This window comes from Mirounga angustirostris, unplaced genomic scaffold (genome assembly GCF_029215605.1).
Source record: "Mirounga angustirostris isolate CCGP_5_RB_7025 unplaced genomic scaffold, mMirAng1.0.hap1 SCAF_9, whole genome shotgun sequence".
Taxonomy (NCBI): domain Eukaryota; kingdom Metazoa; phylum Chordata; class Mammalia; order Carnivora; family Phocidae; genus Mirounga; species Mirounga angustirostris.
The window spans coordinates 31,581,508-31,608,764 of NW_026991717.1; the positions used below are offsets into that span (position 1 = coordinate 31,581,508).

Consider the following 27,257-nt stretch of genomic DNA (forward strand, 5'->3'; position numbering starts at 1 on the left):
ACCACAAAGGAGGCAAGGCCAAGAGAGGGGGACTGCTTTGCCAAAAGGTCAATCCCAAGCTAAATGACCCTGTCATTCTGTGGGCTGAGGCACAAGGGAAGTCCCATTCATCTTCCACAGAGGCCGCATCCCCTTCTTAGCGGGGCCATCTCTCTTCCAAACATCTTCATCCCCCAAAGACTCATTCTGAGTCCTCCAGCCTCCTCTCCTTCCCTTGGGATCACAAACCAAGGGTTACTTCTAGCTTTGGGGCTAATACCCAGTCCCTACCCATATCTGGCGGCAGCTGGAGCCTGTCAAGCTGAGGGTCTGTCCCAGACTGAGCCCTGACTCTAGTCACAGACTGACCCCAACCTAGCTGCACACTGAGCGGGTCACACAATGAGCCTAGATCTTTATTTAGAGACAGGCCATTCATTATTTCCCTGGCTCTGGGCCTTAGCTTCCTCATTTTTCCAGTGGAGGGCCTTGGAATGGGATAGGCACTAAATCCAAAAAACATGATTCAGAGGCTGGCCTATAGCTTCCCTGACCCGGCGACACAGGACAGCAGTAGGTGCTGCCACCCGCCAGCCCCCACCCCCACCCAGTACTTCCGGCCAAGCATCCCTAATTTTTGTAGCCACCGTGATAAATGGCATTGTCGGCAAAATGACATCTTTCTAATCTGCTGCAAGACAGATGGGTCCCCAAGCTCACTGGCTCTCTCTCGAGCCTGCCCAGACCAGCCTCGCTGAGGAGTGGGGAGGACAGGACAGACATATACCCCAGGCCTGGGGGCTAGCGCGGTGGGGGAGGGGGCAGGGGATTTCGGGGCCCAGAGTCAGGTATGATCCCAGCGGGCTTTCCTACAAGTCCCTATTTGTGACTGTTGTTTTAATATTCCAAAGATATTCTCTGATTCTATCCAAAGTTAGGTCTTCAGTTCAACTTTCATTTTCAGTTAAAACCTGAATATTGCTCCAACTCGGCCCCAGCCTCCACAGAGACCCGCAGGAGAGCGGGCACCTACCTTCCCCAAAGCGGCAGAGCTGGAAGGGGTGGGGTGGGGCAGGGTGCGCCAGGCTTGGACTCATGAGTAAGGCAACACTGCCCCCTCCTGGCTAGTGGGGGGCTCCTCCTCTCCTCCTCTAACCTGCACTGCAGGGCCAGGGCGAGGTTGCTGAGTCGGGGGAAAGTCAAGCAGCTCTCCAAAGACAACATGCGGCAAGCAGTCTGCTTGGCCTCCTTTGCCTCCTCCTAGGCTGTCTGCGGCCTCCAGGCTCTGCCCATTCTGTCCAACGTTCTCTCACTGCCCAAAGAATCCTGAAAATCACGCATCTTAACTAGCCCTATCACGCTGAGGACAAAGCCTGAGTGCCCTCCAGTGGCCCACAACCTGGTCCTCTTATTGGCCAACCTGCTGCAGCCCAGGCTCCTGCCCTCAGAGCTTACCCCAGGGTCCTGTCCCGCGCACTTCGGTCCCGGGTGCCTGTCTTTGCTCTCATCTTTACAGACACCAAGAGTACCCCCCGCTACACACCATCTCCACTTGTCTTCTTGTGTCCTTCTGCCAGGAAAAACCCCCTGGACCCCTGTCCCTGACCAGACGACCCCTCCCTCCTCTGCCCTGCTCCTCACGCATGCTGACCCCTGTCAGGGACCACAGTCACACCGTTGTGGAGCTGGAGGGAACTTGGACATGCTCCAGGCCTACGCTTCCCCCCTCACTGTCCCAAGGGCAGCCCTGAGGGGCCCAGAGGACAGGAGCTGCACAAGGCCACATTGCACGTTAGTGGCAGAGTTCAGACTAGAACATAGCTGGCCAGAGTCTCTGCCCAGGGCTCCTGGCTGCCTCCCCTGCTGAGCCGGGACAGACCTTTTTCCAGACAGGGACCCCTACAATGCCTCCCAGGATCCCAGCCCCTCACCCAGGGCAGGCCCCAAAGGAAGCAACCATGTTTGCAAAACAAAAAACTGAATAAGTGAAAATATTTATCTAATGCCTTCTGTGCGCTAGACACACCAGGCACCAGCCCTACTACTTGAAACCTTGGTAAATTGCTCAGTTCAGTATAGAAAAATAACTTCTGTGGGGAGTGGGGGGTGAGTGCCCCAGGAGGGGGCTTAGTCGGGAATGTCGATGACCAGTGGGCATAGGTGGAGTGAGTGCTTGATGCCCATGGTGAAAGCAGGCGGGCGGGGCTTGTGCACTGTGACCTGCTGGACGTCGTGCGAGCCTGGGCCAGGCCGAGGTGTGTGGTCCATCGGGTAGGCGAATCGCTTGGCCATGTTGTAGACGGGGCTGCGGTTCTGGTAAACGGAGGGCTCAGGCCGGGCATGCACGGCCGGCCCAGGGCCTCCTGCCACATTCTCCTTGTAGAACCAGTTCTTGTGCCCCGAGGCAAAACTATAGCAAGGAGCCGCTCGGCTGACGGGGTTGCTGGGCCCCAGCAAGAGTGGCAGCTGGTACTGATTGGGGGCTGGATTGGGGTCCATTACTCTGTACGGGCACCGGTAGCCAAAAGCACACTGGGGAGCCCTGCGTTCCCCAGGTGGGTGGGTCTTCTCCAAGTGGTAATGGCAGGGGGCTGGGTTGGGGCTCAGGCCTGAAAGTGGATAAATGGAGGGGAAGGGTCTCAGGGTGGGAGCCAGGCCACATCTCCTGGTGTCCAACTGATGGGTCCAGGTAGAGAGGTAAGAGGTCTTGGTGAGCCTGCTTGATGTTACTATAACCACTTTATCGTCGGGCAGGGACATCACCACCCCTGCACAGGGCTATGGGCAGGGGGAGGGACTTAGGTCACAGTGACATCAGGATTGACACTGTTATAAGATAAAAATCACAAGTGTCGTCAGAACGTCACCCTTGGGATGTCGGCATCCTGATATCATCCCCGTGACAGCACCCAGAAAACATCCTGAAATCACTACAGTCTGTGAGCTCATTAGCATGGCAATATCCCTGGTGCACCATGAGCCCCCATGACATTTTTATCATAACCTTGCCTGCTGCCACACATGCATAACATTGGCTTCAAGACCTAAGTATTGTGACACTGACATGGTGACATCAGAGTCTTGATATAAGCTTGCAGGGAGATGCCAGGATCCAAAGACACACCTGGCAAAGGGGAGTCATGACCCTTTGTCCCTGCTCAGGTCCTAAGGGTGGACCCCCGCTCCCCATCCTCCCAACCCCCACACCCCTCTCCCGTCCCATCTTACGCAGGTTAGAGATGCGTTCCTCCATGGGAACCTGTGGGCAGCTGGACATTCCAAACCGGGTTATTTTGGGATCCAAGAAATAGCAAGGCCCAGGGCTGCAAACGTCCATGACCCCTGCAGGCAGCCACAGAGAGGCCCAGTCAGCCCCAGAGGACGCCCTAGGGTGAGCCTGGCCTGCCACCGGGTGAAGATCCCCTCTGCCCAGTAGATAAGTGAGGGCTCGCATCCGATTCCTTGGGCTCTTGGGTGTTTCCCGACCCTTGATTTCCTTGTCTGCAAAATGGGGCTTTTAATGCATGACCTACCAGTCTTGAGAACTTGCTCGGAGAAGCAGATAAAATAACAGCTGTGTAGCAGCTTGGTCAGCTCCCATCGGGGATTGGTGCCAAGGGGTAATAATAGGCACAGTGGCTATTGTTAGTACTAAGAAGGGGTCCAGCCCTGGACAGGCGGTTCCCCTGCTGAGGAGGCCATGTCACGCCAGGGAGGGACCCAGCAGGCCTCTAGATCTCAGAGCCCCAGAGATACTGCTCAACACCCCTGCCCACCCTCTCCTCTCACTGGCCTTGACCAGCAGCCAGAGTTCTTCTGCGGCTTTCTGCTCTTGCTCTTCCAGGGGGTTCTAAGCCAACTGCGAAGCTTGGGGGGGCCACCATTCCCACCAGAGTCCCCCCTCCCCAGCTATTTCTGCCCAACTTCTGTGACAAGTGAACCCACAGCAGCCAGAGCTGAGGGGCCCTGGCCCAAGACGAGACAGAGGAGACTCCCCTGCCCACTGGACAGCCCCAGCCGCCCTTCAGAGCTCCCGCAGGAGGTCCAGCTGGGAGCTCCCCACGGAGCGGCCTTTGGAGGTGTGGGTCACCTGGGCATCCCTGCTGGCTTCCTTCAGGACCCAGTGAGCCACCTGGGTGTCCTCTGCAGGGCAGGCCTGGGTTCCCAGGGTCCCGTGGCTACAGGTAATGGCTCCCTACTTCTCACTGCCACCCCAAACATCCAACAATAGTAATCCTGAGCCCGAGGGGATGACGGGCGTGGCGAGCACTCACGCTTCTCCGAGTGTCTCGTGTGCAGAGTATAGGCTGGCTCCTGGAACATGGAGATGTCGTGGTGGAAGTAGCCGGTGCCAGATGGTCGGAGGTACTTGGCCGGGCCCGGACCTGCGAGGATGGACAGGGCAGCCCTCAGCCTCGGCGCACGGGATCAGAGGCAAGGGAAGCCCCGAACCCAGTGTGCCATGAGAACATTGGGATCTTTGCTTCTGCTGACGTCACACTGCCGCAAATCCCACCATCGAGCTTCCTTTGGGGGAAAGACAATGTTCCCAGATAAAATGCAATGTGTCTTAGACAGGCAACAGGTAATATGAAAGATAATAGTTACAATTAACCAAGAACTTACTCTGCACCAAGCACTACACTAAGTATTAACACGGATTATTTCAGCTAAGCCTCCCAACAACTCCATAAAATTGATACTATTGTGTTTCCCATCTTACAGATGAGAAAAATGAGACTTAGAAATATCAGTTTGCTCAAAGTCACACAAGCCTGGTAATGTGAAAATTCTGAGACAATCAGCCAAGAGACCGCAATCATATAATCACATACTAAACCACCTCCCACATAGACCAACAATCAGTCATTAACAATGTAGTAAGAATTAGTTTGTCTGGGCGCCTGGGTGGCTCAGTCGTTAAGCGTCTGCCTTCGGCTCAGGTCGTGATCCCAGGGTCCTGGGATCGAGTCCCACATCGGGCTACCTGCTCGGCAGGAAGCCTGCTTCTCGCTCTCCCACTCCCCCTGCTTGTGTTCCTGCTCTCGCTATCTCTCTCTCTGTCAAATAAATAAATAAAATCTTTAAAAAAAAAAAAAAAGAATTAGTTTGTCTGCTTTCAGTGTAGGGTAAGATTCAAGGGAAGTGAGGAAAGCTAAGGGTGGGCTAAAACCTCCTTCGAATCCCTAGCTTTTTTCCAAAACTGGAAAATCATACACCGTGCTCCCTTCCACTCCTACCCCCATGAAAAGTCCCAGCAGCTAATACTGCCTCTGGGGTTCAGCTTGAAGGTGCAGATCTTCTGTGGGCTTGGAGGAGAATCCTCAAGAGCTTTGCGGGAGGCAGGGCTGGAAGGCTGGGGCACCTTCCGCAGCCCTGTAGAGAGAGGAATCCAAGCTCAGGACAGGGGCCTGCTCTCACCTTTGATCATTGCCATGATCACAGGGGTCTGCTTTACCTCCCGCCATGAGGGCACCTGAACTTTCTCCTCTGGGCCCTGCCCATTGAACACAGAGTTCCTGGCCCCCTTGGGCAGTTTCATGGCTGGGGCCCAAGAGGGGGCAAATAGCTACTGAGAGATCCAAGTGGTGGGCAAGGGGCTAGGCCTGTGTGGAGCCTGTTCCAGATGCCCTTGCTCAAGCCCCTGTGTCCACTCTCTCCCCAACTCGAGAAGCTGCTTGGGGGTTGGGAAGGAAGTCAATCCTCTGGCTTGAGCAGCTGAGGCCGCCTGGGGTGCAGCCAGCCACAGGACCTAGCAGGCTAGAGCTAGGGATGACATCACCGCAGAACTTGGGCCGTGAAACTCGGAGTGTTTATTTCCCCCAGTTACCATGGCAGCTCAGCTATAGAACCCTGAAAACTAGGCCCCACCGCCCCCTACTCCCAACCAGGCTACATGGCCTGAGGGTGCCCAGAACCCCGAGTCAAGGAAGGAAAAGGGAGAGGGGGAGTGACAGAGCCAGCTCTTCTCTACTAGTGGGTGCCCTGAAGTCAGAGAAAGGAATGGAAAGTGTGGGTGGATCCTGGGGGAAATGTTCCCGCATCCTGGAAAGTCCCCTGGGGTGGCCCTCTATCCCCTGCCCCTCCCATCTATCCCTGCAGGTTCTGGACACGCCCTCCCTTCTGTCTGTTTCTCCTTGGAAAATGATCAAACCGATTATTTCACACTAAGGTGTAACTGTGTGATAGCTTCCCGGACTCCTATCCCTGGGCACAGTGTCTTTAGAGATCCATGTCTAGCTCAGGGAATGCTTGCTTGCCCGCTGCTGGCATTTCAGGCAGGGAATGGGGAGCAAATAAGGAGGATGGAGGGATGGCATTGAAGCCTTAAGAAGCAAGGCACTTCCTGTGCCTGTGGTCCAGAGTACCCCCTGGGGTAGGGGCAGTGTGAGAGGGAACATTGAGGGTAGAGAAGACACCCAACTGCCAAATGATTGATTGATGAGCCCCAGGGCGGAGGAAATGCTGGGGATGCCTTCACTCCCTAAAACCCAGGAGGTTTGGGGGCCCTAGGGCCTGCCTGCACCCACCAGTTCATAGCTCAGACTGGGGATTTGATCCAAACCAGCTAAGAGGGGTTTCTGTCTTGGGAACAGATGACCCCTGGCTTTAGAGAGGGTGTCTGTCACAGCCCTGGTACGTAAATAAAGAAGCTGAGTCCCCCAAAGGGGCAAGGACTTACCCAAAGTCTCCCATTGTATCAGCAGCAGAGACAGAACCAGGACACAAACCCAGGGCTCTCTTTGGCTCACAGCCTCTGATCTAATGGAAACCAAACCCCGCTCTGAGCTCATTCCAGCCAGCAGGCACGATGAGGACTCGGAGCAGACAGGCCAGATGTGCTGGGCACTCCAGAAGCCCTTGCAGGACTGACTGGCTCAGAACAGAGGGCAGGGTCCCACCCAGTGGCCGCAGACACCCCCCTTTGTCCCTCACATCACCCAGGGGGCCGCCAAGCCTCTGATTCCTCTGATTTCTGGAGAGAGAGGGCTGCGCAAGGCTAGGATTGGCCTGGCCTCAACTGGCCTTGGGCCACGGGCAGTGCCGCCTCCTCACCCCCATCCTTGTCAGCTTTTCCTGGAGGAAGCTGCGGGCCTGCTGGGCTCAAGCCCTGATGGTCCCCTCATGCTGACAGGGGCCAGATGTGGGGCTGAGACCTCTACCTTCCTGATCTGGGGCGGCAGGCGGGGTGGAGTTTCCAAGTATTTCAGACCTAGGGAGGCTGCCTACAATACGCGCCCCCCCCCCCCCCCGGCCACCCGGCCCCGGACTGCTCCCGTCTGTCGCCTGTGTGCCTGGCTCTCTGGGGGCAGCTGAGCCACCCTACACCCCAGCCCATCACAAGCCACCCTACTTCTGCTCCAAATGCTCCCTTCTTTCCAGCTTTAACAGAAACCTAGCTCACCCTGGAGACAGCCTTGGTCCTCTCCAAAGCTGCTTGTTCTGTCTCTCACACTCCCGCCCCTCAGAGTCCAAGGTGGAGCAGATCCCTGGTCTCCTTGCTACTCACCCGGGGGCAGTGTCCCCTCCCTTTAAAAAGTACCACCCCTCAAGGGCTTCAGTGTCCAGGGTGCCCCCCTCATCTGCTCAGGGTGGCCATCTGTCCTGACTCGTAAACCTGGCGGCCCTGGCTCATGACCTTCTTCCCCACCCACCCTGCCCCTGCCATCACCCAGGGGACTGAGGCTTTCCGAAGGACAACCCGTCCCTTGGCCTCCCAGTTCCCAGACCTCCTCCTCTCCAAGTACCTCCCCTCCACTCCCTCACAGCCCCCTCTCCCCAGCACATCCTGAGCTGCTCACCGTGGCCCACGGCACTGACCTTATGCCTCCCTTTGGAACACCACCTTGGCTGACATCCTGTCACTCTGCTAGTCTGGATGCACAAATCGCCTGCTAGCGCCGAGACCCCATTGCTCACTGCGCTCCTTCTCCCTCTCCCTCGGTCCCCTCCTGCTTTCACTGCCCTCCTTGTGCGGCTGCTGAGTCCCCAGGTCCAACTGTCTGCCTGCACCAGGCAGTGAAAAGCTGTTGGGATTAGTATCACGGCCTCCGAACCCTGGACTTGTCACCATGCCGCCAACTGTCCATGTCCACGCTGGTCAGCTTGCTCTCGTCCTCTCCCCGAGGTCGTTTCCAGCGTGGCTCATTCCCCTCTGCATGTCCTGTCAGCCCCCTGCACCCCCTCCTTCCCAACAGTGGAAACAGGCCAGCAGACGGGACTCTGACCCAAACCCGCCCCACCACACCATCGGGACCCCCGGCTCCCACTGCCTCCTGCGGCCCAGGAGGACTCACCAACACCTTCTTCCATTCCCTCTGCCTAATCAAAGACGATTGACCTTTCACATGGGCCCCTCCCCTCACGCTCTCCATACCCTACGTCCCTTCCATGTATTAGAAACCATCTACTTGACCCCCCAACACACATACACACACACACACACACACACACGTCGCCTCCAGGGCCTGTATCTCTCTGCCCCGTCCAGACCAACCTCCCCTGAGAAGCATTTTTCCTGTTGTCTCTATTCTCTGCAGGCTGGTTTCAAGGCATCGCTACCCCTAGATGACAACCTGCCTGGGGAAGCTGCAGCCAGGGGACACTTCACCCCTGCCGGACTGGCCTCCCGCCTGCCCCGGACCCAATAACCAACCACTCCCTTCCTTCGGCGCCTCTTCCCAGCTCCGAGCTGTTTTGGTCTTGATCCCATGTCCCCACTGCCCTTCACAAGCTTTCCTCCTGGCTCTTCCTCCTCAACCTGACCTTTCAACGTTGGCTTAAGTTTATTCATTGCAAAGGGGAAAACAGTAACTTTACAGGGAGGATCCTGGCAGGCATCACCTCAACCAAGTGATGTAAATTAACATCACCAACAGTGGGCCAGAGAAACGTGGTATACCTCCAAGAGGATGCACTGAGAGAGCACAGCATCACTTCTGGGCTATTCCGGCCACAGATGCATGACCCGAACCCAATTATGAAGAAACCACATAAACTCAAATCAAGATTCACTTCACCAAAAACTGGTCTGTACTTGCTGAAAAGGGCAATGTCATGAAAGACAAAGAAACACTTAAGGAAAGAACTTTCCCAGATCAATAGAAATCGAGAGGGAGGACAACTCAACGCAATACAGCAACTGGGATTCTCCTTTGCTATCAAGGATACTACTGGGGAAATTGGCAAAACGGAACGAAGGTCTGTAGCTGGTTAAAAATAGGGTAGCAATGTTAACTTCCTGATTTTGATCATTGCTGTCTGGTTATGAAAGAGAAGGTCCTTGTTCTTAGGAAAGAGCTACCAGATGGGGCGCCTGGGTGGCTCAGTCGGTTCAGCCTCCGCCTTTCTGCTCAGGTCATGATCTCAGGTCCTGGGATCGAGCCCCATATTGGGTTCCCTGCTTAGCAGGGAGCTTGCTCCTCTCTCCTGCTTGTGCTCTCTCTCACTGTCACTCTCAAATAAATAAATAAAATCTTAAAAAAAAAAGAAAGAAAGAGCCACTGGAGTGTATAAGGATGAAGGAGAGCCATGTCTGCAGCTCACTGTGGATTAGCTCAGGAAAAAATATGTATATACATAGAAAAGAATTTAAGATCTGATAAAATATTGACATTTGGGAAATCTAGGTGAAGAGTATGTGGAAAATATTTGTAATGGCCTCACTGCTTTTCTGTAAGTCTGAAATTATGTCAAAACAAAAAGTTGAAAGAAAAACCGTTAGTGTCTCAGGGTTTAGTCCTGGGCCTTCTGTCATTTTACCCCACCCCTCCTCTTGCCTGGGTAGCCTGCCCTCTCTTTGCTTCAGTCCCACTGTCTGTACTGCCATGGTTCCCAAACAGACGTGCCTCTGGCTGGGGCCTTCCCAGGGGCTTTCAGCCCTCATACCTGACAGCCCACACAGTGTCACTGGATTTCTCACAAACACCTCAAAATCAACATACCCAAAGCTTCTCTCCTGAGATGTCGCCTGTCCCCCATTTATCTCAGTGAATGACGCCACCAGCCATCCGTGTGCCCAGACTGGAAAACTGGGCTTGTCACGGACATCTCCCTTGTCCTCCCATCTCCATATCCAACAGGCACTGCATCACTGTGGGGAGCCTGTGAGCTCCCCCAGGAAGGACCCTGCCATTGAGTCTTGTGTCCCCAGTGCCCAGCATAGTGCCTGACATATATGGTAAGTACTTAAGAAGTATTTGTTGAGGGGCTCCTGGGTGGCCCAGTCAGTGAAGTGTCCAACTCTTGATTTCAGTTCAGGTCATGATCTCAGGGTCCTGGAATCGAGCCCCGCATCGGGCTCCGCACTCAGCGGGGCTTCTGTTTGTCTCTCTCTCCCTCTGCCCCTCCTCCCATTTGCTCTCTCTCTCGCTCTCTCTCTAAAATAAATAAATAAATCTTAAAAAAAAAAAGATCTGTTGAATGAATAAATGAGTCGATCCATTGATTGATCAAGGAAAGGTCTCTCCTCGCGGCAGCAGAGTCCTACTTTCAGAGTCCCAGCCAGGCTCTCTGGACTATCACTTACACTTGCACAGATTTGCATCAGTTATCTGCTACTGCATAACAAATTATCCCCCAAACCTAAGAGCTTAACATAGCAATAAACCTTTACTATCGCACATAGTTTCTATGGATCGAGAGTTCACAAGCAGCTCAGCGGGACAGTGTGGGCTCCCAGTCTCTCAAGAGACAGTAGTCAAGAGGTCAGTGAGGGCCGAGGTCATCTGAAGCTTTGACGGGTGCTGGCAGACCCACTTCCAAGATGAGCGGTGAGCTGGGGCTGGCTGTGGGCAGGAGGCCTCAGTTCCTCCCTTATAGGGCCTCCAGGGGCCCCTCAGGCATGGTGGCCAGCTTGCCCCAAAGCAAGCAGTCAGAAGCTGCCGTAGCTTTTAAAGATTTTATTTATTTGTCAGAGAGAGGCACAGCAGGAGAGGGAACACAAGCAGGGGGAGTGGGAGAGGGAGAAGCAGGCTTCCCGCGGAGCAGGGAGCCTGATGCGGGGCTCGATCCCAGGACCCTGGGATCATGACCTGAGCCAAAGGCAGACGCTGAACCGACTGAACCATCCAGGTGCCCCGGAAGCTGCCATATCTTTTATGGACCTCGCCTTGGAGGTCCCACTCAGTCACTGCCGCAGTTCTTAGTGGCCTCGCAGCTCAGCCCTGTTCCGTGTGGGAGGTAGCTAAAGGAGGGTTGAATGCCAGAAGGTGGGGACCATGGAGGGCCATCTTGGAGGCTGGCTACCGCGGGTTTTTCACTACAGCAGGACAACAAGCCAATGGGGCCCGAAGAGGCTGAACTCCAAGCTGTCTGTTCTCGTGTAAGGTGGCGCATGCACTGAGCCCCACACAAGCTGAAGACACCCTGCAAGCTCCCTCTGGCTGTCTCTTGGGTGTCAGTCTTGCCTTTCCTTCAAGGGACTCCTGGGAGTCATGCAGAGGGCAGGACCCTGGCATCAACAATTGTCATCCTCATAACCACCAGGCACTGCCCCTCCAGCCCCTCTGTCGGAAAACCTCATCAGACACCATGGTGGTTCTACAATTTACAGGTGAGAGAAGAGGCACAGAGACCTGAAGGGACTCGCCTGAGGCCACACAGGAGAGGCTTGGCAGAACCGGACCTCTGGCTCCTAACCCGACAGTCTTTCCACCGCCCTGCCCAGCTGCCGGCTCAGATCCACATCTCCTAACGCCCGTCACAAGCCTCGTTTCTGTCCTGAGCAGGTACTTCTCCGCCCTCTTTCAGGAGCCCTGCCCTAGCCCCCAAAGGCCAGACTCTGAGCACGTATGTTCACAAATTTTCCATCCGAACAGGAACTCTTCATCCCCCTTCCAGACGCGCTCTCTGCAGGCAGCCAGGTCTACTGCGGGGCACAGCAGGGTTAATAGCATGAACCAATATTTAGAAACAGCACAACCCCAGGGGCGTCAGCTGCGGCCAGCTGCCCATAGCCACTGAAGCCACAGGCTTTTATGGACATGGTGTGGCCTGCCCCGGGGACCGGAGACTGAGGGGGTCCTACACCACCCCTCAGCCCTGTCTCCCCGATCCAGCTTGGACGTGGCACAGAGCCCGCTCCCACTCCCAATCAGCGCCAAGCCCCACCACTAACCTCCCATCCAGGGCTGGCTCCTGGGGACAGCAAACACAACTTTTCAGCTCCCGAATTGTGTAATTGTTGGGAATGGCTGCCTCCGCCCCTCCTGGGCCTGGCTGCCTGCACTTACAGGAGCCCCACGGACACCTCCAGCCAGGAAAGGAAGCAAGACCACTCCTAGCAGAGGCCGCTGGTTGGAAGCCCAGGCCTGGGAGCCCCTGGCCATGAGACTACAGGGCCATGGAACTGGGGCCAAAAACCTGTGACCCTTGCACAGTAGCGGCCTGGGTTCTGTGTCCCTCACGGCAGAAGGCCAATTTCCTAAGGGCAGGACCTGGGCAGCTAGAGTACACCCCAATGCAGACAGCACCCCATCTTGGGCAGAAGCACCCGCCATTTACCAGCAGGCTGGCTTTGGCCACGGACTCCCTGGGTGGAGGCCATGTGGTCAGAGTGTAAAACACAGAGGCACCCAGAGGGCCCGGCGTGGGCCAGGGGCAGGACCGAGTCATAGCTGCTGCCAGAGCTGGCACTGAGTCCGGGAAGCGTGCAGGGTAAGACGGACCAGGCGTGCCTGGCCAGCATCACGGCTGAACCCTGGGGGCTGGCAAGCGGGTGATGCTGGGTTCGCTGTTGTTTTGTTCTCGCGGAGGCCGATCACTTAGAGAAACTGAGGCAGCACATACCACAGGTCCCTGAAGCTTCAGAACACTCTGAATCCTTCTTCATCCTTCAAGTGTATTCTGAGTTTCCCTCAACCCTGCTCCGAGTGCTATCCCCATGCTTTGCTGAGAAGGAGTTAGTCGAGGGGCAGGGGAGACATTGTGTCACACCTCCTGACCTGGCTAGGCTTGCCCTGGGAGGCACTAGGAGTATTCAGGGATCATTATTCCAGGGAGTCCGTGGAAAAGCAGGAAGGACTGGGAGGGCTTCCTGGAGGAGGGTGAGATGTGGCCAGGGAGGCAGGGGCAGTCAGGGATGGCCACCAAGGGCAGCTGGCCAGCCCAAGCCAGAGGACTTCATGGCAAAGGTTGGAAGGCAGAGGGAGAAGGTCTGAGCCAGGGAGGATGCCAGGGAGGCCCTGGTCCGCTCTGCTCGGGACCCGGCCTTCAGGGACCCAGGCGGGCATGCACCTCCCGTGCCTAGCCCAGGGGCTAGCATGCAGCAGGCGCTCCACAAACACTTGTCTCTTCCTTCTCTGTAGCCCTCACATGCTCCTGCCCTTCACAGGAGGAGGCCAGGGATGAGACAAATGAGGAGCAGGCACTGCCAGGTCCAACAACCTTTGCTCTTGAGACAGTAGGAGGTGGTCAGGGAGCAGCTCCAAGGCCACATGGGGCCTCAACTTTCTGCCAGTCTGCTGGCATGACGTCACTCAGCGCGACCCGGGTTCCGGCCCTGGGTACCGGCTGGACAAAGGCCAACCTGCGTATGCCGGAGCCCCAGCGCCCGTGTCCACTGGGGCCTCAGTGTCCTCATCAGTGCAAAGGGAAGGCTAGCCCCCATCACGCACAATTCCCAGGGTTGTCAAGAGACCAGGTGCGGGTTTTGTAACTGCGAAGCCCCAGCAGAGAAGCAAGCGCAGGTTACGACTGCTGCGCTGGTTGCCACTATTTGCCCGGGCCCCTGTCTCTCTCCCTCGCTGGCAGCAGGCAGAGGGGCACTGCGAGCTAGTCCTGACTTGAACCTTGGCTGCGGGCTGCAGGCTGCGGGCTGCGGGCTGCGGGCTGCGGGCGGGAACTCCATCCGGAGGCTCCACAGACAAAGGGCTCCTGGTAGTGGTGGGTAAATCTGCATGGGGGGGTGGGATTGGGGAGAGAGAGAAGATGAGGAGAGGGAAGGGAAGGAGGAGAAGGGAGGGGAGGGCGATGGGGTGGGTAGAAATCTTCACCCAAGTTCTTGATTCTTCAAGAAGCAGAAGCCACCTCTTCTGTTTTCATTCCTAAAAAGAAAGCTCTTTTCCTCCAAACACAGTGTTCCCAGAAGTGCCCCCAACCCTAGGCCCACACTTGGCCAGTTATTAACCCCTAACAAGGACCAGGTGCCTTGCTGACTGGGGGTGGGTACAGGGACAAGTTGTGGAATCAATGGCTTTATTGCCACTGGAGACCAGCTGACCACAGCCCCGCCCCAGGCCTCCTAGGGTGAACCAGATGCGAGTTCTTCCATTTGCCAAAGTCCCCACATAACAGCAGCACTGGCTTCTTAGTCAGCGTCAGTGCACATTTATTGAGCACCTACTGTATGCAGCTGCCTCTGGTGGGGAAAGTTCAGCCCTCAAGGGGCTGACTTTTCATCAGGGGAGGTGATGAGTGTGGAGCTGTGTACAAACTGTGAAGGGCAGGAGCATGTGAGGGCTACAGAGAAGGAAGAGACAAGTGTTTGTGGAGCGCCTGCTGCATGCTAGCCCCCGGGCTAGGCACAGGAGGTGCATGAATGCATTTAATCGTCACTAACCCAGTTCTACAAATGAGAAAACTGAGCCACAGGAGAGGTGAAGCAACTTGTTCAAAGTTGGACAGCCAAGTAGGAGAGCTGGGATTCAAACTCAGGGCCTGGGTTCAAGATCAGCTCTCACAACCAGCACACAGACACGGCGCCAGCACATTGTGCTGTGTGGTAAGAGCACCAGGTTTGCCGTCAAAGACCTCGTTCCACCTCTTCGCAGCTGTGTAGACTTGCTCAAGGCCCTCGATCTTTCTCAGCCTCAGTTTCTTCATCTGAAAAATGGGGCTCAATTTTGTGGCAAACTATGAAGTGTTGTACACATGGTGGGATAGTCGCTAGTCAAGGAGAGGGCCTGAATGCTCTGGAAAACAGTGTGGTCTCCTCAAAAAACAAAATAGAAGTACCATATGATCCAGTATTTCCACTTCTAGGTATTCAGCTGTGCAGAACCACAGAACCTCTGAGATCCAGTCTTTCCACTGCCAGAAAGAAGAAAACAGAAACATGAATTCAAAAGGATACATGCACCACCAGCAGAACAGTGTTCACTGCTGCATTGTAGCTGCAAGATATGGAGGCAGCCTGGATGCCCAACAACTGATGAGTGGATGAAGAAGATGTGGTATATACATACAGTGGAATAATACTCAGCCATCAAAAGGAACAAAATCTTGCCATTCGCAACAACATGGATGGAGCTAGAGGGTATTATGCTAAATGAAATCAGCCCGAGAAAGACAAATACCATACGATTTCACTCATATGTGGAATTTAAGGAACAGAAACACATTTAAGAAGCAACTGAGCAAAGGGAAAGAGAGAAAGGCAAACCAAGAAACAGACTCTTAACTATAGAGAACAAACTGAAGGTCACCAGCGAGGAGGTGGGTGGGGAATGAGTTAAACATGTGATGAGGATTAAGGAACGTGTGTGCTGTGATGAGCACCAGCTGTGTATCGAAGTGTTGACTCACTAGATTGTACACCTGAAATTAATATTACACTGTAATTAATTATAAAAAAATTTTAAGGTGAGGAGGGTCTGGGAAGAGAGTGCTGATGGGGTGGGTTGGGGGTGGGTTGGGGGTGGGCCGAAGCAGGCAGGTGTGAAAGAGGGATTCTTTTTTTCTTTTTTTAAGATTTTATTTATTTGAGAGAGAGAGCATGAGCTGGGGGAGGGGGAGCAGAGGGAGAGGGAGAAGCAGGCTCCCCGCTGTGAGCAGGGAGCCCGATGTGGGGCTCGATCCCAGGACCCTGGGATCATGACCTGAGCCGAAGGCAGACGCTTAATGACTGAGCCACCCAGGCGTCCCTGAAAGAGGGATTCTGAGGAAAGAAGGGAGGGGAAAAGTCCTGTGGGGTGATCTTCTACCCATTTGCTGAGTGGAGAAGCCAAGGCCAGGCAGTGCCGATGCTGGGGCTCGGCACAGAGCAGGCAGGGCCTCTGCAGGCTGGAAGTTCTGCGTTAGTATCGCCCTTTCTCCTCCTGTTTGGGGTGAGGCTGATGTTGTTGCCTCAGAGGGAGTCCAGAGGAGCAGGACAGCAGCCTGAAGCTGTTAGGTAGGAGTTAATGCAGGGCCAGATTTCCCGCAGGCAGCCCCAGGAAGTTGAAACACCCAGATTCAGGAGTTAGGAGGCCTGGGGTCCTTGTCCCAAAGGGCCAGGGACCTACACTCCACCTGGGGCCTTGCAAGAACCACTTCCAGTTCTGAGCCAGTTTTCTCCTCCATAAAATGGGGCGGGGGGGGTAGGGAGGGAGTGGTTCTCACCCACCTTGTAGGGTTATTTTGAGGCAAATGATACTGCCTTGTGGGAGAGTCTAGAACATCTCTCCTTTATAGACTGGAAAACGGAGGCTATGCAGGGCAGAGAAGGCCAAGGTCACAATGCCAGGGGACACAGAGCAGAACCTCAGGCTGGTGCCTCTCTGTCCAAATGGAGTCCCGAGGAGACCTGAGAGGAAAGCAGCCCAAAAGCAGTCTGGGTGGGGGTAGGCGTCTGTCCTCCTAGGCCTGGAGCTTACACGCACGCAGGCGCGCGCACACACACACACACATACACACACACCACACACCAATCCTTGCAAGGGCAGGAGAAAGAGAAGTGAGGGGGCTAGCCCAGCTCAGGTCTCCTCCCAGAGGAGGTCTCCTGGAGCCCTTGGGTCAAAGCTCTGGGGGTCTAGGCTCCTCTGGGACTTTGTCCCAAATCTGCAGGGCGGGGCCTGGGTCTAACAGAGCTGTAAAGGTCTCCTCAGCCCTGCACGGGGAGGAGCAGCCCAGCACGGGCCCTTTAAGAAAGTTGGGGGTGAGGGGGGCCAACGGGGGAGCCCTGTCCTGAAACCGGAGAGGGCTGGCGCCTGCCCCGCCCCCAGAGCTAAGTGAGGCGGCTCCAGAGCCCCAGCCGGAGGCAGTTGAGCCAGCCTTCCAGGCTTCTCTCAGCTCCCGCCTTTCCTCTGGTGTCCAGGCTCGGACTCTGCTTGTCTCCTCGAAAATCCCGCAGCACAGCCCACCGCGATGCGCTCGGGCCAGCAGCCTGTGCCTCCGGCCCCTGCCCTGGCCCTGGCTTTGACCTTGGCTATGTTGGCCAGATTCTCATCCGCAGGTGAGTAAGGTGCCCGAGACCACCGGCCTGGCCGGAGCTGGGGGGGGGGGGGGGGCTCCTTGGGTAGAAAAATGGGACAGGAGGGCCCAGAAGTCACCCCCAGACTGGGAGACAAGGGGGCTGCACTTCTGCTCCAGGCTGGGCTCTCTGGGAGTTCCACTCTGGGGTCGAAGCAGGATCCCCAGTGAGAGCTCTCCAGCTTGGGGCTTCTGTGGGCTCTGGCTATTTGAGTGTGGCCCCAGTCAGATTGTCTAGGGTGTGGCTTTGTGCAGGACTGTCCGCTAAACCAGTGGGGCCACCCAATGCTGTCTGGGCCCCCTGAGCCCAGCAGGCTTTTGGTGACTGCACTGGTCCCAAAGGACACTCCGTGACAGCCAGAAGCCAGTACTCCGGCCTCCGCGGCCCAGGCCAGGAACGGGGCTTGCGCTGCAAGGCGAGAAATGGGGAGGGGGCCGCCCTGCCCCACCCTGTATGGGGCCCCACATGTGCCTCAGCCTCCACAGCCTGCAGCCTCCTCCAACAGTTCCGGCCCCCTTCCTTGCCCCCGGGTAAACTTGTACAGCCTCTTCACCACCAACTGCCTCCTGCCTTCCTCTCTAGCTCCTATCTCCTCACCCCCCTCTCCTAACTCAGAAGGCCTGGTTAGTGACAGATGGGACCACCCACTCCTCAGCCTCCCTTCAGATACCCCACAGCCCCACAGGGGCCTGTCCCCCAGACAACCCTGGGCAACCCCGCCACATTTCCCTCTCCCGGGCTTTGGTGCTTGACCCCAGCAGAGACTGAGTGACAGTTCACCTTCTGAGGGGCACTAGGATGCATCTCCTCTCTGTTACATGCCAGAAATCCTACCATGACGGCATTCTTCCTTGAGTCAAGGCATGGTCTAGTTATGCCATAAGAACCATGGCCTCAGGGCCCATCAGTCATTACTACCCATGTATGAATCAGTGCTTCAGCCTGCATCGTTCGGGACCATTCCCAAAAGCAGCTCTGAGCAGTGGAAGAGGCTGATTCTCCCTTCCAGGGGCCCAGGCCACACCCTCCTCCCCATCAGATGGGGAAGCCTGCTCTAATGGACAGCATCATGAGGCACCCAGAGGGAAATGAGTCAGGGGAGGACCCCCCACTGGGGTGAGTCAGAGCTGGATCCCCAGGCTCTCTGCTCCTATTCCCAGGGACCCCCTCCTTCAAAGTCTCAGGGCCCCGGTGATGGGCTGGGCCTCTGGAGAGGTGTGAAAGGGCCATCTGGGGTGACTGGAGTGGGCGGCTTATCCAGCCTGAAGCCTCCAGCCAAGAGAGTCTAGCACCCCCATCTCCTTGGCCTTCGACTGAGAGCCATCCTCAAATACCTTCTCAGTATCAAAAATGTGCAAGCATTGTGCTGGGCAATAAGGAGTACACAGAAATGGATGGGCTGAACTTGAACTCATTCAGAAGGCAGAAAAGTAAATTAAAACTCAAACAGCAATTCCTATCATGTCTGCAAAGATCCAGATGAAGAATATGGTGAAGAGAAATTGCCAGGCAAGCTGGGGCAGGCCAGAGGTGATCCTGGAGCCAAGCTTTGGAGGATGGGAAGGGGGTCAGTACTCTAGGCAGGAGCTCAGCCTGAGCAAAGGCACTGAGGTGGATGTGAGAAAAGCATGTTGAGACAGGAAGACCAGCAGCCTGGTTAGAAGGCATATTTTGAGCACCAGCCAGGAAGAGCCATTGGGCTGGGGCACAGAATCCTTAAATGGCAGAATACAGCCCACAGCCTATGCCCTGTTGGCAATGGGGAGCCAACGAAGATTTTAAGGCAGGCGTGTAGCATGGCAGTGGTGGGGTTTTATAATGTTAAGCCAATCTCTGCCTGTAGGAAGAATTTGGAAATGGGAGGGGGTTGGAGAGCTAGAATCTTCTCCCCCTCCCAGGCAGAGTTCCCCTTCAACAATCCATCTCTGTCACCAAGCCTGGCTCAGCACCCTCTCCTGGTCTCTGCAGAGGGTCAGCCCATACCTGAGGAAGGCATCATTCCCATCCCTCCTGGACACCCTGAGCCCCAAAGGCCCTCGAGGTCTCAGGTACCAGAGTGAGGCGCCCTGGGACACTTTCCCTGCATTCATCAACATTCCGGGACATCTAGGTCATGAGGCCTGAGAGTCAAGCACCCTTGGAGACCATCTGGGCCAAGCTTCTAGTTGTACAGACTGGGAAACTGAGACCCCAGGGAGGAAGCAAAGTGCTCTAGGTCCCACAGAGAAGTGCAGCAGCGCAGGAAGAGCCCCCAGCCCTGCTTTGAGGGAGTGCTCCGCCTGTGTGGGAGCTTAGGCTAGGGCCACTCTGCCAGTGCGGGGTCTAGCTCCTTCTGAGCCCCGTGGGAGGCGTTCGGCAGTGGGGGAGACTGGGTTTGAGCTGATGTGGACTTGGTATTCCAGTCAGGGGAACAGCATGAGTAAAACTGAGAGGTCAGAGTGAGCACAGAGCCTGCAGGACCAGTGGCTCCCATACCTCTTACCTGGCCTGGCACCCGCTAAAGGTGGGTGGTTGAAGTAGGACTGAGGGTGGGGCAGGAGTACCCCGAAGGGAGGACTCCTGCATTACCCAGGTGAGGACTCTGACCTGACGGGGTGTTTTAGAGAACAGGACCATGGAGCCATCAAGTGCAAGGAGTTGAGTCGGAGTAGATTCTTCTGCCTCTAGGGATCCTCTGGGGAACAATGGTGCTGGAGACGTGTGTGTTTGCGTCCGTGCGCACTGCCCCGGGGCCTCTGGAGCAGGGCAGAGGCCAGCCCCTTGGCCCGGCCCACCCAGGCTCTGGAAAAGTTGTTCAAAAACCAAGTATAACTGAGCCTGCCCCCACCCGAGGTCCGCCTGCCCTCCGGGGCAGGACAAGGAGAGTCTTTCAGTGCTGTCCGCCTGGGGGCTGTGGAGGGGGCTGCCAGGTGGGCCAGGCAGCGGGCAGTGATGGCAGGAGGGGAGCGGGCTGTGCATGGAGCTCTCAGAGGAAGTGTATAGGCTGCTTCTGGGAACTGGGCGTGCTGCCCAGGAGGGGGCAGGCAGGGGAGGGGGAGTTGGAAATAGCCCTGACGTACACACTCACTGGCGCACACAGATGTGGGTGTGCACACGAGTATGAACAGCTCTGTCCACAGCCGGCCGCGCTCACAGACCTGGGCTGGGTGGGGCCCAGGAGAAGGAGGTGGGCAGGATGGGCGCAGGGGCTACCCGGCTGTTCTGCGGCTCCTGTTCAGTACCAGGAGCAATCAAACAAGGGGCCTTCAGACTTTGGCCTGCTCCCCTCCTGGTCCCTCTGCTCCTTCATAACCTCTCCCCCAACTCCGGACCCCACCCAGCTCCTTGCTGGCCCCCAACATGCCCCCTGCCCCGGCATGTGCCCAGTTCTGTAGAGCTTTCTAGAGTTAAGACTCTCTCCAGGTGCAAGCTTCGGGTGGGTTTCCAAAGTGCCACGTTATCATTATTACTGAATGTAGATGAGTGATTTTGGAACAAACTGAGTTTGAACAATTTCGTACTTGGATTCTTTCTGGGGTAGAGGCGCCTAGCTCTCTCGCTTCTCAGAGGGGCGCATCATTCCAAACAGGGGAGAGGGTAGAGCTGTCTTCTAATTGGGCCCTCACCTCCAGAGACATCCCACGGTGGGGGGGGGGGGTGCTACCCGTGTCCTGCGTAGCCTCACAGCAGCCCTGCAAGTCAGGGAACGTTCCCATTTTAGAGATGAGGAAACTGAGGCTCAGAGAAATGCAGGGACTGGGCTCGGTCCCTCTCCGGGCACACAGGCCACAGTGTTATCACTCCCCTCAACAACAGCCCACATGGGGCTAGGTGGGTCCAGGCCCCCGCAGCAGGGGGGAGAGACAGGTCTTCAGGGGCGAGACAGCTCCCCGAGGACCCCAGAACTCTGCTCCTGTGTCCCCATACCCCACCTCTCCGACCCTCCCTCCTTTGTCACAGCAGAAGCAAATCCTCTTCAGGAAAGTCCCCCACCCCCTTCGACGGCTGGGGTAGCAAATGAAGCCACGTTCGTCCTAGGGCAGTGCAGGGCAGTGGCACTGAGGGCTGCCATCGAGGTGGCCTGGTGGCACGGCTCCCCGAGCTCCGGACAGTGCCTATCCTGTTGACCTTTCCTTCCTCCCGCTCCGCTCCTGCCCGCCCCCAGCCGCTCCCAACCTGCAGACGAGCCAGCTGTGCCGGCTCTGAGGCCCCTTAGCCAGGCCTCCGCCCCTGCTTGCGCCTACCCACGTCAGTGTGTCTCTCTCGTGGCTTTAGCCACGCGCTGGGTCAGTGAGGCTGCCTCCCGTCCCAGACCTTACTGCAGAGGCTCCGCACCCCAGACCCATCTCCCCATGGTTCATAGGGAACCTGGGGCCCAGAGAGGGGTAGCTACTTTCTCAGCATCACACACCAAGTCCTCAGCAGGAGGGGGCGAAGCCTCCCTGCTCTTTGTCCTTGCATCCTGCCTCGGGTGGTGGCCTTGCCCACAGGACCAGCAGCTCCCTGCAGGCAGACCTCCCATCTGCTTTCCTCGGGGGTCTCCACCGTCTTGCTCCAGACAGGGCTGAGCCCACAGAGGGGCATGTTGATCCCTGAGTCAACCAGTGTTTTTCAGACTGTGCCCGGGATGCCCCAGGGCTTTACATCCAGAGGGGGCTGAGCCTGGCAGTGTGGGAGGCCAGCCCCACCCTCAGCCACACATAGCAGCTCCACGAGCAGGCTTATAGATTTGAGTTTTATGTAAGATGTGGTTTGGGTAATGTGTTTTGCGACTTGAAAAAAAAGAAAAAAGACGTGAAAACCAAGCAATTGCTTTGAGTTGAAACAGAGAGCAGCGAAGACTCAGGTCAGATACAAGGAAGAACTTCTTGGCTTTCAAAGAATCCAAATCAAGACTGATACCAAGAGCCCCTGGAAGGTATCCTTTCCCAGGTAGAGCAAGGTCCGGGGGCCTGAAGGCAGGGAACAGCACACAATCCCAGCTTCCTCCCAGCCAAGCCTGGGGACCTAGCCCCTCCTGCCCCAGCATCCCATTCCTGCCACTCTTGGAACCAAACGGGACATTCCCGAGCATCCAGGTAGGCAGGAGCCGCCCGGGGGCCACCTGCCTGCAGGCCCAAAGACACCGTGACTATGCTGGGCCCTCTCTCCCCCTCTGATCTATCAGCCTCTACATTCAAGGTGATCCTGTGTCCCAATGGGTGGCTGATGAGCCCGGCCATCAGATGATAATCCATGATCCCTGGGGCCCTTCCACCTTTCTTCAAGCTGTTCCCTGCAACTGGTCTTTTCATCGTTCAAGGCCCAGCTCCAGCTCCACCACCACCACCCCTGTGGGTCTTTCCCAACCCTTGATTGCTGAGGTCCACAGCCTGTCTTCCCCCTTCCTGGGGCCTGCCCTCCTTCTCTGTGGGGCTACAGGCCTTTTTGCCCCCTGCTCCACGACCTCCATCTGTATGATGCCCAGGAGGTACGTGTACACACATGCGTGCACACATGTACACACACATACAGTGTTGCTCAGCAGCCTGGCTCAGGGCCTAGCAAGGAGTGTCCAGCCCTCAGCCAGCGGCCCTGGGAGAAACCCCCGACTCAGGATTCACAGCCCCCAGCCCCCAGCTCCACAGCCGAAGCAGGGCCTCTGGCTGGGACCAGCCTCCTCTCTGGGGAGATGGAGGGGGCTGGAGAGAGGAAACCAACTTCCTTTCCCACCTAAGAGCAGCCCTCCCCGCCCACATTTCAGGAGGGGCCAGCTATAAATATCAGTGGGCCCAGGATGCTGGTTCCCACGACTCCAGCCCCTCCCTGCCTCTTCCCTGCACACAGCAGCTGGGGCCATCCCCCCTCTCCTGCAGCTGGAGGCTAGCCAGGCAGGCCTCAGGCCCAGAAACACACACACACTTCCCACCATGGTCAGGGAAGGAACAAATCACCCTTTTTGGGTGCCTTGGAGCAGCTAAGAGCGAGCCCCCTCCCGCTCCTCAGTCCTGACTCAGGCCCCACCTCTCCCTCTTCTGAGTCCTCAGCTCCGGGAACTTCTGCCTGGCTGGGGGAGGCGGGAGGTCAGGCACGCCGTGGTAAGGAACATGGCGTTAGAGAGCCGAGGATTTCATTCCAGCCCTACCCCTTGATGTGTGACCTTTCTGAGCGTCAGTCTTCTCTCTAAAATGGGGATAAATGATTCCTACCTCCTATGCTGTCAAGGATCAAAGCCCTTTGCCAGAGTAAACACTCAGCAGGTGCCTGCTCCTGAGTTTGCTGTCTTTCTGTTGTTCCCATTGTTTTCTGGACCAGGGGCAGACCCAGCAATAAGGGGAATCTTTGAGCAAAGTTCTAAGGTGGGGGAGTGCATGAGGGGGTCCTGTGAGCGGGTCTGCATGGGACTCAGAGACACGGAAAAGGGGAGGTGGGTCCCCAAGGTAGTGAGCAGCCAGCTGCAGCCCAGGATACTTCAGAAAGGGGGAGGGGGTCCTGCATCTGACTGACTCGCTGGGCTGAGGTCCACACACCTCTCCCACCATGAGGAGAAGCAGGACAGCCCTCCCCACCCCCACCCCAAAGCCTAATGGCCCCTTGGACGGAGATCTTTGGTCCTGGGTACAACACAATCAGTATGTGTTGAAAGAATCACCAAATGAAACTCAGACCCTGTCCAGAGAGCAGATGGGTGGGGACGAAGAGAATGAACAGGCACCGGGAACTTTTGTAGGATGGGGAGCCTAGACACCCATCTTTGCCCTGCCTACTGCCCACACCTGGGGCCCCTCTGGAGGTGGGGGTGGGAGGCAGGGCCTATGATGCGAAATGCCCTCCAGGGCTCCCATGAGGCTGTTAAGGAGTGGTGACTCCTTAAGCAGGAGGACCTGCATCACGACAAGCAGAATCCAGATGGAGGGAGTGAAGCACCCTCTCCGTCCCGAGCTGCTTGGACCCATCGGGGATGTTGGTGATGCCCGAGTCTGTGTGTGTGAGAGATCAGAGCTGGGGGAGGCGAGGGCAAGTGAGTCTTGGGAACGGACTGCAGAGCGGGATGAGCAGCAGGGGCCGTGCCTGCTGGAGGAGCTCTCTGGGTGAGAGGCTGGGCAGAGTCTGGGCCCTCATCTTCTGCCTTCACCCCCATAGAAGTAACTCGCCTCAGCAGACCACTGGGCAGAGCTCAACCAGCTCCCCGGATGTGTGCTAAGCACATCCAGGCGCCTGCCCCCGGCTGAGGCTCCGTGTCTCGGCAGCTGGTGAGGCCCAGCTGAGCTCTTCCAGGGCCAGATACTCAGATGAGAGCCTGTCCCTCCAACTGTTGACAGCCCTGAGGCAGGAGAAATGTTGTAGGGACTGGAGCCAGCTGCGCAACCACAGCCTTGGGATACTTGGCCCTGCTGTGTGGCCTCGGGCAGACTCTCCCTCTCTGGGCCTCTGGGTAGGATATTCAGTCCCCGAGGTCAGCTGTAAAAGTGTGAGCTCAAGACCCTTGAGAATAGGACAGGGGGCTCTCCTCTGTCCAGAGAGAGCCAGCTGCCTGTCTGGGGCCAAACAGCAAAGCGGCCTGGGCCTGGATGGGGGCGAAGAGGCAGCCCAGCCTGCCTGAGCTCCCTGGCACCTAGACACCACTTCCCAGTGGGCACGAAGCCCCGGGGCTCTCCCCAGATGAGACTAGTGGCTCCGCTCCACCCCCTTGCTCTAGCCTCACCCTACCAAAAATAAACCCAGACCACCCCATCTTGTACCAGCCGGACCCACCCAGCTCCTCCAGAGCCAGTTGAGTCACCGCTCCAAGCTGCTCCTTTTTTTAACTGTCTGAGTCACAGGCTGTGGCTAGGGCTTCAGGACACATGCCCCCAGCTCCAGCCACGCCACAGCCTCCAACGGCTCACCCAAGGGGGGCCTGGCTAGAGGCTGGCAGCAGGCGTGAGCCCAGGCCACAGCCTCCCCCTGCAACACCTCGAGGCCGGGGGCACACGCCCCCCTGGCAAGCCAGAGCCCACACCTGTCCCCAGCGGCCCTGGCACCCCCTCGCCTCATCTGCCCGGGGAAGTTTTTCAGGGATCTTGGTGACAAAGCCCATCTGTGTCGGCGCTGACCCCACAGCATTTCTTTGCCTCCAAAGAGGTCTGGGCCTCCCACCCTGGGACGCAGGGTCTCCAGGCCCTGGGCCCTGCCATGATGGGAGTGGGCCAGGCCACAGAGACCTGATTCCTGCCCCTCCTCACTGGCTCCAACTTAGACTCTGACCCCTCTGCCCAGAGCTCCATGAAGACTTTCTATGGCACGGAGGCCTCCACCTCAGGTCTGTCCCGGCTTCCTCTATCCGCTCGCCTCACAGGGTCAACCAAGCTCCAGTCTCTCTTGCCCCATCCCTCCGTCTCTTCCCCATGACTGTCTGTCTCTGTCTCTGGCGGCCCCGTGTCTCTGGCCCTGCTCTGTTCCTTTTCCTCCACCCAGTCCCTGTGGTGCCTCTCCATCCGGCACTTCACACGCGCAGGTCCTTCCCCGGCCATCCCAGCAGACACAACACACCCTCACCTCCGCCCATTCCCAGAAGGGGCTCCGGGCCCCAGGGACCAATCCTGAGAGAAATTTTCCATCCCCTCACCCAAGTCCCCTCGTTCCCCTGCCCTGAAGCACAAGCTACATCCTGTCATCCTGTCGTAGGGGATGTCAAGATCCCACAGGCACTTCCGTGGAGGCTGAGACAGAGGGGCAGGGGGCCTGGGAATGGCCCCACCCCCAGCCCCTGCCTGAGTGGGAGCCCCCACAGCCTCAGCCCCAGCCATCTCCTGTCTGTGGCCATGGCCTCCATCTATAAATAGGGGCTCTGATGCTATTTTCTTTAAAAACAAGCACCAGACTCAGTCACCATAGACCCAGAAAAGCATTCCCTGGCTGAGGCAGTGTCCCACCCCACCCCAGCCATGGCCCAGCTCCCCCCTCCCCCCACCCGCCTGGGCACTGGAGTCCTGAAGGGAGAGGAGGACTGAAGAGAAACCTGGAGGTGAGACTAGGTCGGGGAGAGCGGGGGCCAGCTTCCAGATGCGGCCCCTGCCCGCCGGGTCAGCTAGAGAACGCAGCCGCCCCCCTCGCCCTCCCTGCCTCCGGTCTCCCTTCACCAAGCCGCGCCGGTCTCGTTTCTGAGACACCAGTGTTAACAGAGAGGTGACAGTAGCTCAACTCCCCAAGCCACGGTTGAGTGTCTTGGCACCCCAAACGCAGAGAAGGAACTTTGGGCTGTGGAGAAGGGTGGGGGAAGACTTCCTTCCTGAAGGAGCAGGAGGGCATTCTGCAGGCAGGAAAGAAAGAAGAGCTGGCCTGAGCAAAAGGCTGGGAGTGGGGACCCATCAGGTGCAGATGGAAAACAGCCCAAGGTCTAGTGAGGCTGACATGTGGGGTGTTCACGGGAGGTGAACAGGAAAGCCTGGCAGGGCTGTGACAGGGTGACCCAACACCTTCAGTGCCACACTAGGGTTGGGGCTGGATAGAGGGGCAATGGGGAGCCATCGAAGGCTTTCAGACAAGGGAGGATGACAGAGCGACTTCCAGTTTGGGTTAACAGTGGTTGCTATTAGCAAAACAAGGCAGGAAATTCATTAAGCCAAGCAGGGGATGGTGACCATCTGCCTTGTGGGATGGCACAGAGGAGCAAGAGGGGGAGATGAATTTGAAAGAGAATTTAGGGGCAGGATGGCTGGAACATGGGGAGAGAGGAGAGAGAATGTCCAAAATGACTTTCAGATTTCTACCCAGCCATGGGTGGGTGGGGAGGCCTTCTCTGGAAGGCAAGCAGGTTTGGGGAGAAATGACACTAAGTCTGGCTTGACATGGGTGGGCTGGGGCTTGGAGGTCCCTCTGGGTGTTTCTGGTGCAGATGTCTCAGGAGGCATTGGCAGGTGGGCCCAGAGCCCCGGAGCGTTGGTGCTGGAGACAGAGATGTGGGTGCCATGGTAAAGAGCCAGTGCCTGAGCCCAGGCAAGAAGAGGTGGCCTGGAGAGAGCACAGCGGTGGGCACAGCTCAGCGGTACTGGGCGTCTGGGGCATCCGCAGGCCTGGAAGGTGGGGAGTGGTAGGCAGGCGCCTATTCCAAGGGAAATAGGGGCCTGCCCATGGGGAGAGGTCTCAGGCCTCTGGGGGACCTGGGTAG

The 27,257-nt window shown here is 57.0% G+C and overlaps 3 protein-coding genes across 5 annotated transcripts in view; 1 reads left to right on the plus strand and 2 right to left on the minus strand.

Moving 5' to 3' along the window:
- Positions 1-1,672: 1,672 nt before the first annotated feature.
- On the minus strand, positions 1,673-6,001 carry CIMAP1C (ciliary microtubule associated protein 1C). Its single transcript, XM_045899648.2, has 4 exons — positions 5,401-6,001; positions 4,254-4,364; positions 3,208-3,321; positions 1,673-2,588 (listed from the first exon to the last, which is right to left on the minus strand). Exons 1-4 carry the CDS (start codon positions 5,519-5,521, stop codon positions 2,107-2,109), a joined length of 828 nt encoding a protein of 275 aa, XP_045755604.1. The 5' UTR covers positions 5,522-6,001; the 3' UTR covers positions 1,673-2,106.
- Positions 6,002-13,673: 7,672 nt separating this feature from the next.
- SNX33 (sorting nexin 33) overlaps positions 13,674-27,257 on the minus strand; it is a 69,210-nt gene continuing 55,626 nt past the window's right edge. Inside the window, exons 3-4 of one of the 3 annotated variants that reach the window (XM_045899652.3) lie at positions 14,935-15,009; positions 13,674-13,873 (exon numbers count right to left, since the gene is read on the minus strand). In XM_045899652.3, the coding sequence (XP_045755608.1) occupies positions 14,958-15,009 (52 nt within the window). In that variant the 3' untranslated portion in view covers positions 13,674-13,873; positions 14,935-14,957. Of the gene's footprint in view, positions 13,874-14,500; positions 15,010-27,257 lie in introns of those variants that run through there. The other 2 variants (XM_064570126.1, XM_045899654.3) reach the window with 2 other exon arrangements.
- Positions 16,852-27,257, plus strand: part of CSPG4 (chondroitin sulfate proteoglycan 4) — a 41,754-nt gene continuing 31,348 nt past the window's right edge. The window contains exon 1 of the mRNA XM_045899650.3: positions 16,852-17,131. Within this exon, the coding sequence (XP_045755606.1) occupies positions 17,044-17,131 (88 nt within the window). The 5' untranslated portion in view covers positions 16,852-17,043. The remainder of the gene's footprint in view (positions 17,132-27,257) is intronic.

What these genes read in the sequence shown, in the direction of transcription:
- CIMAP1C (XM_045899648.2), bottom strand. Translation starts at nt 5,521, where the DNA reads ATGAAACTGCCCAAGGGGGCCAGGAACTCTGTGTTCAATGGGCAGGGC. An exon ending in GATCATGGCAATGATCAAAG is followed by an intron (nt 4,365 to 5,400) that starts GTGAGAGCAGGC and finishes CCATCCTCGCAG; the next exon opens with GTCCGGGCCCGGCCAAGTAC. An exon ending in CACGAGACACTCGGAGAAGC is followed by an intron (nt 3,322 to 4,253) that starts GTGAGTGCTCGC and finishes GGCTGCCTGCAG; the next exon opens with GGGTCATGGACGTTTGCAGC.